Raw genomic sequence first — 11,742 nt, 5'->3', positions numbered from 1 at the left:
ATATTCGTTTAAAACAGTAGCAGTATAATGTCCTCGTAAGTGGATATCAGGCTCTTGTAGAGCAAACTTGAGTACTTTGGTCTAAATAACTCAAAATGTAATGTCCACATATGTGGACGCCAGGTTTTAGGAGGTTAAAAAACTAGAAGTGACTTAAATAATGCAAGAAAAGATGATAACATATCCAACACTCAGTTGAGACTTTTTTTTAATATAAAGTATGAAATTAATAATACACTGTATATACATATATACAAATATAGGTATGTAAACAAGTCACTTGTTGCTAATATGGCATTAGTGTCCATTATCTGGCCACAAAAGACAGAGTGGCAAAGAAAATTGCGGATAGTGTCCATTTAAACCTGGGAGTCTTCTTGCTGTTATATATCTTTGAAAAAAGAGAGGAATCCTTTCGATCCTTCTCCCTTCATTCTCAAAGACCTGCTTCTTTGGAATCCTGTAGCACCTTTTTCTTGCTGGCTCTCTTTCTTCCTCTCCTCCTCCCTTTGCTGAACCTGTTGATTTATCACCACCCGCATGTCCTCCTGGAGCAAGAGCAAAGGTTCAGATTACAAAAGTATAATAATTTTTTAAAGTCCATTTTTCCAAAAGAGACTATCTGTAGTTTTGTATCCAGGTACACAAACCTGCCAGGCCTCCAGCTCTTGAGACAGCGCCACCTTCTGCTTGATGGTGTTGAGAAGCTGCTGAGTTAGTGATTCTTTCTCTTGACGCACCGTGACCAGTTCACTTTCTAAGGACCTAAATGGAAATTTTAAAAACAGATTTATCTTAATAAAATCTAAATAAAATTGAGAGAAACTAAACTAATCAGCATAGCATTACCTGTAGCTTGGCTTTCCTGAACTGCGGCCACACAGCTGAATTTCCTCCCTCAGAGACTCGAGTTCTTCTCTCTGACCTTCAAGCTGATGTGTAAATACATCACTCACATTGATCAGAACATTGCATATTAGAGCATGATTGGCCTCCAAAATAAATGTGATATTATAAAGTCGTGCACAGATAAAAGCTGAGCAGAGAAAAATAGGCTACATAATGTCACACAGTTAGCCTCAAATCGTCACATCACACACGTCTTCATAATTTAATCAACACATGTTGATTAAATTAATCCAAACTTAAACATACTGATTCTATAGCACATTATTAAAAAATGTAATTCCGTGACTTCAGTTGGTGCTTCCTATATTGTCTGTTTTTGCTAGACAAATCAGCAAATATGTCTTTTTCTATTCCTGCAGCAGTAAGGACAGTATATACAGCATACAGTTTCACTGACCTGTTCTTTGAGTGCCTGTATTTCTTCATCTCTCGCTTGCAGCACTGTGGAGTGAGCTAGAAGAGCCTCTTTAGCCTGTAACAGGAGAGATATACACCGCATCACAAAAAGTCAGAGGGGTCCAACACTTAACTAGGCATTTGTGCTGTTAATGCAAATTTGTCCTGCAAATATGTTGCTTTTTTTGGCAGACTTGTGCACTATATGGGCGAGATTAATGTATAAGCAAGGTAAATTTGAAAAAGTGAGATTTTTTCAGTGTGGAAAAGGACTCTTTTTACCTGCCTAGATCACCACATTCACTTATGCTGAATACATAAGCTGATCTGTACCAATTTATGTCAGTGTTTTCTCAAAAACGCTTGGACGCTCACAACAGATGGCTGAAAAAGTAATATGCACTAAGATGAAACAGCTAGGGGAACATTTTGCAACTAATTGGGTTAACTGGAAAACAGGTCAGTAAAAGACTGGGTTTAAAAGAGAATGTTTTAGAGAGACAAAGTTTCTCAGGAGCAAACAAAGGCAGCGGTCACTAATCTTAAAAATACTGTGCCTACAAATTCATAATAATGTTTGTCAGTGTAAAAAAGTGAAGACATCATCAGCTACAGAACAAGAAAAAGGTTCAGTGAATCTGGAGAAATCTCTGTGCTCAAGAGACAAAAATCAATATCGGATGGATCATGTAAACATACACGAGTACAAGGATTATCCAGACAAGCTTTGGTACACAGGATCGGTACACACTGACTTAGACTGTGGAGTTACTCGGTGGGTGTGTTTCTGTGGGCACCTGTGACTGCTGAATTTCACTCAGCAGAGACAAAGGTTCTGCTTGTGTCCTGTCCAGGATGCTGTCTTCATCCAGGTTCAGAGCTTTTTGCTGTAGAGAGCGATTCAAGGTGCGCAACTCAAACACCACTCCCTGCTCCTGCTCTATCTACACACCAAGCACATGCACACACACAGATCGAGAACGTGTTAGTGACCTCTGCTTGTGATGAGCAATGCTTCCTGCAACAGATATAACTGCCTCAAGTTTCATCGGTCAACACCACGGCTGATCCTAAATATGCCTCCGATTTATTGCTCACCTCTGCTTCTTTCTCTTTGAGTTTCATCTGCATTTCTGACAGTCTGTCTCTGAAGCGCTCTCGCTCCATGCGAAGTCTTTGGTTGTCTTCCCCTGAAGCTTTTAGTTGCGTCTCCATGTGTGACCGCCGCTCTTGCAAAACTCTGTTCTGTATGAGAAGGATCAAAAGGATAGACTAGCAATATAAAAGCTGTTTTAGCATTGTCAGCCCAGATGTCACCCCAAAGCCTACTTCCTGCACACCTCGAGGTTGTTAAGAGGTTTATAAAATCAGCATCCTGACTGTTGGTTTACACCTCAACTGAACATTTTAAGAATTTTCCACTATTTCTCGTTACAGTTATTTTGTAACCAGATTTTCATGCTTCATGATGACACAAATTATTGTGACTGAAGGCTTGTCAGACCTCCATGACGTTAAGAATTTTACTTATTTTTGCTGGTATTTAGTCTCAAGCCAGACTCAAATTATCCGAACATGAGATTTGATTTTAGCTTATGCTATATGAAAATTGACTCCCAAAAGATGTGGTTTGTGGACTTTTCATTGCGAACTTAAGACTTGCACTTGTACTTTCATGTGGTGCTACTGCTGCTCTTTGTGCTTTTTGGGTGTGCTGTTCATAATAAAACCAAAACTTTTGTGTATGCAATGTTTTACTTATGGGTTTACCTCTGCTTGTATGTTTTCTAACTGTGTAAAGCTGATGTTTCGGCTAAAAGATGATTCTTCCATTTCGTCTCTGATGGTACGCAGTTCAGTCCTCAAGGAATGCTCCAGTGTCACAGCCTAGATGTGTGAGAAATGGGAAGGTGAGAAAGGTGTGAATAATAAAGGTAGGACTATCTAAACCTGTTAGTCTGCATTTTCCTGTGATGCAACATACGTGCAGAGATTCACTGATCCATTAAAACAAACCTCTGCCAGCTGCTCAACCAGTCTCTGGTTATGGTTGGCTAACTGGATCATCTGCTCGCTTTCATCTTTTCGCCAGTCACGCCCTTGACTCTGATGTTTCTCCACCTCAGCCCGCAGAGTTGTTAAATCAGCAGTTAGCTCCGCCTCCCTCTGTCCAAATGCCAGTTCATTCATCTCCAGCTTCCTCTGAAGAACGTGCTTCTCCTGCTGTAAAGCCTGTATTAAACACCATATGAACCAGCTTCAATAACCAGACTTTCCTGATGACATGAATGGTGACTCCAGTCCTGGACATGGCAGTGTGACAGCAAGCCAGCGTGCTCAATAGGAAGACTCAGAAAAAAAAGGTTACATGTAATCAAAAACATTCAAAGAACATTTAACATTGTATTTCATGAAAAATACTTTTCTGTTTATTTCTCTGTGCTTGTCGATTCTGCACTGGGGGCAGATTTATTAATTAAAAAATTAAAAGCTGTAAAAACAGTATAACTAACACAAAGCCACATGAACCTGATATATGGTGAAGATCTACTTAAATGACTTCTGCTAAAGTTAAATGTACTTAACTCACATTAAGTTGGAGCGCATGCAGGTTAAGTAATGCATACTTATCAGGAATTGGAAGCACCGTGTTATGTCCCATACATTGCACTGTAGTGCAAAGTACTGAAAATTTTTGGTATCATCTGATACCAAGTAAATAAAAGGCCAGTATTGTTGATACTGATACTGATACTTTAATTCTGAACACATTTTAATGACCACTTAAATCACTGTGATTTTTACTTTGCACAATTATTTGTTGACACAATAAAACACACCTTTCAGCTTTGCATGTATTTTAAAACCTTTTTAGAGCCCTGGGATGTAAATTTGCCTGTCTCTAAAGCACTTTGGGTCAGCTTCTGTTTGAATGTGTTATAGGCTATAAATAAAACAGACACTACAGTCAACACAAAAAGGTCGAGCCATTTTTCATAGTGCATGTTTGGGGTATATTTTCCAAAAATATGTTTAACCCAATTGAGAAGGCTACATACTGAACTTAGAGGATTGAAACAATACATTGATCTCATCACTCTAGTATCAGTCCGATACCAGTAGCGGCATTGGTATCGATACTAACGATATTTAAATTGATTGGCTCACCTCTAATGCAGTTGCAGAAACACTATTTGGAATAACAGTGGATTAAGAAATCATGACATGATGGCTGCCATGTAATCATGGATCATTATCATAGCCAGCATAAAAGATTGTTGTGGCTGTAGAACATTTGATTACATAACTGGGTAACTGGGGGACATAGCTGATGTCACATGCTTTGACCATTTTTAATGATTAGACTGCATACTAGAACTAGAATGATAGAATTAGCTTTGTACTGCCACATTTAATGTTAAATGTATTGTTATCTCTGTAGAGAAAAAACAAATGGTTTAAATACTTTATATATAGATAAAATCTATCTATATATCTATTTCTGATAGCATTTTCACACTGTGTAACTTAAGTTATTTTGTAAAGCAGTAGTCAGTAATGGTATGTCTGCAAGTCCCTTGGTGATCTATGGCAGCTTTATGAGACAAAGTTAGCATTAGCTTCCTAACAGCTAACCAGATATAATCTCCTTCAGCACAGTGAACTGATTTGCCAGCTAAAGGCATTGCATAAGTTTCAGTCTGCGGTTATACATTGTTGGAGCTCTTTCTCCTCCAGTGGGGGTGGTTATCATGGTTGCATTGTCTCCTTGCAATCTGACAAATCTTCTGCCCACAGGTGGAATGACTGTGCACTGCAGGCCACATCCAAAAGTTTTGCCTTCATGCAGCGATTTGCTTGTAATTTTAGCTAATCTTACTTCCCATTTCATTTTGTGTAAAAATGTGTTTATCAAATATGACCTTTTGGGAGATTAAGGGACAACAGTAGCTTTAATCTTACCTCCAGCTCCCTTTCCCTCTGCTCCAGAGAGGCTGCCAGCTCCTCATTCTTCTCCAGTAAAGCCCGTCCCAGCTCAGCAGCTAGAATCAGGTCAGTCTCTATGCCTCCTCCACTGTCAGTGCTTCCAGGGGAGGATGTGGATGAGGGGAGACCAAAGGAGAGAGAGACCGAGGAGGAGGGAGAGAGAGGAAAGAACGAGTCCTCCAAGCTGGGTGAGGGAAGACTGTTTTTGCTGAACATAGCTGACAGTTGAAGGATCAGTTAAAAAGTACTATCCCAAGTCCTGCAGTTGTGATTCAGTCTCTCTTCAGTGGAAGAGAATGGATAGAGAGTCAGGACTTTCTGTTTCCTGATGGTTTAGTTTACAGGTGTTTGGGTTCCACTTTTGTTATCCAGAGTATTCCTTGTGCTTCAGTGTGTGGTCCCAGTGCTTATATCATTCACTTCTTCTTCTCTTCTGGTCTTTACCGGGACATCTTTGGGCAAGAAAAGACATTTAATAACACAGAAAACCTTGTGTGAATATCACACTAGCTGCTTTCTGGTAACATAATCCAGCATGGCCTAAAAGGAGATCTTTTGTCTGACAGGTGCTTTTGTAGCTCTGACCGAAACACCAACCTGCACTATTATCATTGTCTCCTCCCTAAATTCCAGAGGCACTGTGAACTGCTACTTCTTGTGATCGCTACAATGTGTTGAGTATTTCAAGTAGACTCTTAAGTAATACGTTTAGGTCAAATTATCAATAAACAATCAGCATAGGCTTAGTCTTAAAAAAAAGCTTTTTGTTTGATAATTCAATGCTATCATAAATAATTCCCAGATTATTTTTATTCAAATTTAGACCGTATAAGCTGAATTTCAGTCACAGTGTAGCAGTGTCAGTATCTGGAGTCTCACCAGCCTCAACTATCAAGTCTGTCACTATTTGCTTCTCACCTGTTATTACCTATTGGTATCATGAATCTGTGCTGACATGCTATTTAAAGTCCTTTAAAATACAAGTAATAAACTCAGTCCTACTTTATTGCCAGTACGACAGTTGACAGAATCCGTGTTAACCTATTTTCCACCAGACTTTGAAAAATGATAAGTTAGGTCTTACCTGACAGCTCTCTGCCACCGCAGGCTAACAGGTACAGTCTTCCTGTTTGGGAGTGTTTGCGCAAGAGAAGCTCAGCTGGTTTCCTTGGTAGTGGAAACGTTCATTATGTAAATAAAGCACATGGCTCCACCTACTGAGTTCCAAAGGTGAAGCGAGGGAAAAAGGAAGAGGAACTGACAGAAAGAACAGGGAATACTGGAAAAGTGGGGTAAAATTAATAGTTGCTGATTGGATATCAGGCAGTTAAACAAGGAAGTGATTAATTCTGGGGAATTCACTGGGGAGGGGTTTGCATTGCGTGACAGATGGAAAAGTCTAGGACACAAGCAGGGGTCTGTCTACTCCCCACCCCCTTTGCCCCATCCTGTTTACCTGCTTGAAGAATTTCAAAGGAGCTCTGTGTGTGCTCATGTGACGAAGGGTTGGGGGAAGAAGAAAAAGGGGACTGCTTCTGCTGCACCTTCATTTTAAGAGTGGCCAAACAGACTTACAAGAAGACTGAAAACCAGGACCTTCCCAGCTGAGAAAAAAGGCTTTTCCATCAGTAGGTACATTGACGTAAAGACATGGCTTTTGAACTGTGGTTTGCTCTTTCCCTGTGCCTTGTGTTGGGAACCTCTGAAGCTGGAAAGCAAATGCCTAAACTCTCTGACAAGAAACTCTGTGCTGACTCCGAGTGCAGCTGTAAGTATCAACTGTTTATTTTGCTTCGGAAAAAAAGGTCAGATTCATATCACATTATAGCTCATGACATTTGTCCCTGCACAGATCCTATCTTGATAGCTCGTGCACTGCAGGACTACTACCCTGGAGACTGCAGGTTCATCCCCATCAGGCAGGGGCAGCTTGTCTATGTTTATGCAATGCTAAAAGACAGAGGGAATCTCTTCTGGGCTGGCAGTGTGAGTAAAAGTGACATATTTATGTGGCTATAAATGACCTGGGCACGGCTCTAACCATAAAACTGTGAAAACGTCACAGGCTTGGGCTTCCATGTGCAGCAAAACATTTAAAAGTTTTGAATGTTATCAAACAAATGTTATCTGCGTCATCTTTTCCCAGGTACAAGACGCCTATTATGGACAACAGGAAGCTCGCATTGGCCACTTCCCCAGTAGCATAGTGGAGGAGACACATGCTCTCATGCCAGCCACAACTGAAGTCAAAACTACTGTAGGTGAACACACACACATGCACATGTGCATATGAATTATTTAGTGCTTTCTCTTGATTCAGTGTATCTTCTTTTTTCCAGAAATGGGACTTCTACTGTTACTGATAATACACTTCCCAAGAAACTTAACTTGATATGATGCACACTGCTGACAGTTTATTTTTATGCATCTAATAACATGAGCGCCAATAGAAGTATGCATAAACTCTGCACAGCAATGAGTGCATGTATTATTATGAAAACGTATTATTATAATTTCATGTCTCCATTGATGGTCTTGCTGTCTTTTGATGACTTAGACATCAGCAGCGGTTCTGCAGCCTTGCTTTGTTGACAGATGAACGATGTACATTGTCTGTAATGCTCCTGTTTATCTGAGGTTTTGCAGATAATAATAAAAGTTGTCCATCGTGCACTTACAAATGAAGGAAACACGACTTGTGCCCTCCTTTTCTCTGCTAAAGCTATTCCTTTTTCGTGAGCGTTGTGTGTCTTATCAACAGGCAATGTCAGATTGTAAAAACTGTTTTAAAAGCAGCAATGAAGTAAGAAATTTCAATTTATTAGAGGGGACTTTTGCATTGTTTAATAAATAAAGCGTGCCGCAAAGCATTTATCTGGTGCTTTTTGAGGCCAGGCTAAACCTTCATTCCTGAAAGCTCCAGTTCCCCAATATTAATAAAGTGTCTGAAAAAAAATATCAGCAGCTCTACATTCACTGTACATAACCACCCACACCTTTTGCTGCATTGTTGCATTGCACAGGTTCAACTAGTTACTGAAAACATTCTTCATAGATTTTCACATGATATCATCAAACACTTGCTGCATATTGGCTGCACATTCATGACGTAAATCTCCAGTTTCACCACATCCCATTGAGATCTGGTGACTGTGGAAGCTATTTGAATACAGCAAACCTACTGTTATGTTCAGGTAACAGGTTTTAGATTATTTAAGTTTTGCCACATGGTGTGTTATTCTTCTGGAAGCATAAGATGGGTACGCTGTCATAAAGGGATGGAAATGATCATTAACAGTACTCAGAAGGCTGTGCCACAGCATCCCCCAAATTGTTACACCACCAGCCTGAACAGATACATGGGAGGATGAATCCATGCTTTCACATTATTTACGTCCAATTCTGATCCTATTATTTTAGCTACACCTTTATACAGTGTACCTAATAAAGTGGCAGCAGAAATCAAGACTATTAGATCAGGCAACATTTTTCCTTCTATCTTCCCTTCTTTTACTATTGTCCAATTTTGTCAAGCCCGTGTGAATTGTAATTGACAGGTGAAGGACCTAATATGGTTTTTTGCTGCTGTAATGGCCTGTATTTGTATAGCGCTTTACTAGTCCCTAAGGACCCCAAAGCGCGTTACACATCCAGTCATCCACCCATTCGCACACACATTCACACACTGATGATGGCAAGCTACATTGCAGCCACCCTGGGGCGCACTGACAGAGGCGAGGCTGCCGGACACTGGCGCCACCGGGCCCTCTGACCACCACCAGTAGACAATGGGTGAAGTGTCTTGCCCTTTTCTTTGCTAGCTCCTTTGACTGTCTTGCCAAAGGACACAACGACCGAGACTGTCCGAGCTGTAGTTCATCTGCTTCTGATTCCTACTCTGAAACTTCAGCAGATCATCTGGACCATGACCATGAGTTCTTGCCATTTGATTGGCTGATCAATATTGATGTTAATGAGCTACTGAACACCTCATTAAGTGGTCAGTGAGTGTACGTTGTTATTTGAAATCCATTTGAGAACAGCAACACAATAGACAGAAGAAAACCTTGACAATGATTCAAAAACACACACAACCGACCTGTGAACTTGAATCTCCATATTTATTCTATTTGCTGTTGTCAGTGTTAATATTCCAAAAGGCTTAACAAAGATAATAGAGTTGTAATTCTTGCATCTACAAGTATAAATGCGCTCACGTACATTCACAATCATACTACCCTTAGCAGCTCAGAGGTCATGTTCCCCAGTGAAAAAGGGGCCCTGTCTGTTTCTCTCCTTTGTCCACAACTTTGCTTCTTGCTCATTCGCTCTCATTCTCTCAACACGCCTGGTCCCGAGGCCTTTGGTGGCTTTTTCTTCTTCTTCTGTTTATTTATTTAGTTTTTTTTTTTTTTTACTAAAAACAAACGGGCTGTCTGTGCCTCCAGAAAACCTCCTCCTCACACATGCAGAAACCAATGCTCTTCCCACAGAATGAACACAGCACATTTGGCATCTTACTAATACCCGCTCACTCTGCTCTGTGTGCTGAAAATACATCTTTGGTTAGTGTGTTAGCACCTTTAGTGGATAGTACTGATTAGTATTAGTATTTCTCTGCAGAACCAGTAGATGCTGCAAACTTCTCTGGGTTCAGTTACTAACTAGCACATTTGCCACTGAAATGAAAGGTTGCTAGAGACATTGTGTTTCTCTAAATGCCTGATGGTGGTTATGAATTTGTCTTTGGAAATACTGTTACATGTGCGACTGTATTTTGCGTAGAAGCCTAATCTGTTTGTTTATGATAGGGAAATGAACTCTTGGGAGCTCAGTATCCTGGAGCTCACCATGATGTGTCTATAAAAGCTGTACTGTCAAAAACAGACTGTTACACGAGCTCTACAGTTTTGCTGAGACAACACAATAATAGTGAGTTAGGGGTTAGGAACTGTTTTATTAGACAGCAGTTTTAGACATCTAGAACTGTATGACTACTCTATATATATGTACGGCACTGCCAACATAACAGACAATATAAAGGGTTAATAGTAAAGCAGCATCTGGTGCGTCAGGCTCTGCTCTACATTTTCTGTTTCTGTGTTCCATCTTCACAGGAAATAGGAATATTGCGCTCCGGCCCAGGAGATGACCGAGGTGCTGTGATTGTCAGTACACCATCACACGACAGACTGGAGGTGACCTCGGCACATGTCACACCAGAAGGAAGCCTGTACTTCCTCAGAAACTCTCTTGACACATAGCCGTGGTCATCCTGAAACAGAATTAGTGAGTGCATCAGAAAAGTGTGGCTAAATTTATTTTCTGGTGTTAAATTTGCTCCTCTGACCTGTCTGTCTTCATGTTTGCCGTGTATTGTGATGAAATCATCACTAACGCTGACAGACAGCTCATCAGGGGAGAAATGCTTCACATCCACATAAATGACATAGCGATCCTTTTCCAAGCGCATCTAAATACATACAGTAGAGCAGTGAGTCAGCCTGGGATAAAAACCCATACAAATCTTGTTTAATGAAGGACTGGCACCTGAAAATTACACAAACACTCATGATATCAGTGGAGGTTTTGACTCTGATGATCATTAATCCAAACCTCACAAACGAAAGGCCATAAAACACTGACATTTGTGCGTAACTCCCATGATGTAATAATCTTAATTACACAGGTGAACTGTACTCTACCTCACTGTGTCCATTGTCGGGCCAGTTGAACCAGCGCATAAACAAAGGGCGCATCCAGGGGAAGGACCAGGAGAATGGCCACATCATTGGCCAGTCAGTGAGAGGTTCTGCCATGGAGAGGTCAGGAAATCGATGTGGGAACGCCCGGCGGTACCAGGGATACTGGATGGGGATATCCATGGTGAGATTCCAAGAGGGTTGTAATAAATGACGAGGCAGGCTGACTAGGTCTGATTTGGTTTGAGATGGGTGCTGCTGTGCTCTCCTGCACTGAATTTATAGGTCTTTCCCTCCCATCCAAGCCAGACTTTGCCTCTGTTCACCACCTCTGCGCCTCCTCCCCTCCGTGACCTCCCATGCACACTTGCATATGGACTCTGCCAACAGCCTGATCTTTCTGGAACAATGATCTCAACTGTTTATCCCTCCATCACTCCCATTGTTTTATCTGTCTGACTGAGACTGGTTCTCTCCCTCGCCGTTACCCTCTATCTGTCCCTGTTCTCTCGGTCATGAGGTGACACTGGCTAGGAATACTGCTGACATCCTCCATGCTCATTCCCCAGGAAATGCTCCTGTCTGGTGTGTGTGTGCCTGTGTGTGTGTTTTTGTGAGGGTTTGTTTGAGGAATAGCTGCCAGAGCATTAGCCTGCTCTGCTCTGAGTGCCAGGAGCTTTAGGTTTGTGTGTGGAGTGGATGTGTGACTGAATGGGAACTGATGAGTTTGTAAGGGCCAGCATTAGAT

At 41.1% G+C, this 11,742-nt stretch overlaps 3 protein-coding genes across 3 annotated transcripts; 1 reads left to right on the top strand and 2 right to left on the bottom strand.

Moving 5' to 3' along the window:
• Nucleotides 1–181: 181 nt before the first annotated feature.
• Nucleotides 182–6,476, bottom strand: bicdl2 (BICD family like cargo adaptor 2). The gene is made up of 10 exons (XM_085420539.1): nt 6,377–6,476; nt 5,269–5,744; nt 3,322–3,537; nt 3,076–3,192; nt 2,404–2,550; nt 2,103–2,249; nt 1,307–1,381; nt 850–932; nt 651–765; nt 182–548 (listed from the first exon to the last, which is right to left on the bottom strand). Exons 2-10 carry the CDS (start codon nt 5,506–5,508, stop codon nt 384–386), a joined length of 1,305 nt encoding a protein of 434 aa, XP_085276665.1. The 5' UTR covers nt 5,509–5,744; nt 6,377–6,476; the 3' UTR covers nt 182–383.
• Nucleotides 6,477–6,693: 217 nt separating this feature from the next.
• Nucleotides 6,694–7,982, top strand: mia (MIA SH3 domain containing). Its single transcript, XM_085420544.1, has 4 exons — nt 6,694–7,060; nt 7,145–7,278; nt 7,439–7,549; nt 7,632–7,982. The coding sequence occupies exons 1-4, from the start codon at nt 6,943–6,945 to the stop codon at nt 7,653–7,655; spliced, it is 387 nt and encodes a 128-aa protein (XP_085276670.1). The 5' UTR covers nt 6,694–6,942; the 3' UTR covers nt 7,656–7,982.
• A 1,842-nt stretch (nt 7,983–9,824) lies between these two features.
• Nucleotides 9,825–11,602, bottom strand: LOC146660586 (alpha-crystallin B chain-like). Its single transcript, XM_085419594.1, has 3 exons — nt 10,998–11,602; nt 10,643–10,765; nt 9,825–10,567 (listed from the first exon to the last, which is right to left on the bottom strand). The coding sequence occupies exons 1-3, from the start codon at nt 11,175–11,177 to the stop codon at nt 10,376–10,378; spliced, it is 495 nt and encodes a 164-aa protein (XP_085275720.1). The 5' UTR covers nt 11,178–11,602; the 3' UTR covers nt 9,825–10,375.
• Between the last annotated feature and the right edge of the window lie 140 nt (nt 11,603–11,742).

Source organism: Rhamphochromis longiceps, linkage group LG10, assembly GCF_057381845.1.
Source record: "Rhamphochromis longiceps isolate RC_006_pf linkage group LG10, R_longiceps_female_GT1.1, whole genome shotgun sequence".
In the NCBI taxonomy this organism is placed as follows: Eukaryota; Metazoa; Chordata; class Actinopteri; order Cichliformes; family Cichlidae; genus Rhamphochromis; species Rhamphochromis longiceps.
This window is presented reverse-complemented; position numbering and strand designations above follow the sequence as displayed.

Coding starts and splice junctions, on each gene's coding strand:
- bicdl2 (XM_085420539.1), bottom strand. CDS start 5,508: ATGTTCAGCAAAAACAGTCTTCCCTCACCCAGCTTGGAGGACTCGTTC. Junction 2,250..2,403: donor TCAAAGAGAAAGAAGCAGAG/GTGAGCAATAAA, acceptor CTTGGTGTGTAG/ATAGAGCAGGAGCAGGGAGT. Junction 933..1,306: donor TACAGGCACTCAAAGAACAG/GTCAGTGAAACT, acceptor TTTACACATCAG/CTTGAAGGTCAGAGAGAAGA.
- mia (XM_085420544.1), top strand. CDS start 6,943: ATGGCTTTTGAACTGTGGTTTGCTCTTTCCCTGTGCCTTGTGTTGGGA. Junction 7,061..7,144: donor TGCTGACTCCGAGTGCAGCT/GTAAGTATCAAC, acceptor GTCCCTGCACAG/ATCCTATCTTGATAGCTCGT. Junction 7,279..7,438: donor ATCTCTTCTGGGCTGGCAGT/GTGAGTAAAAGT, acceptor ATCTTTTCCCAG/GTACAAGACGCCTATTATGG.
- LOC146660586 (XM_085419594.1), bottom strand. CDS start 11,177: ATGGATATCCCCATCCAGTATCCCTGGTACCGCCGGGCGTTCCCACAT. Junction 10,766..10,997: donor CCGACAATGGACACAGTGAG/GTAGAGTACAGT, acceptor GTATGTATTTAG/ATGCGCTTGGAAAAGGATCG. Junction 10,568..10,642: donor GCAAACATGAAGACAGACAG/GTCAGAGGAGCA, acceptor ATTCTGTTTCAG/GATGACCACGGCTATGTGTC.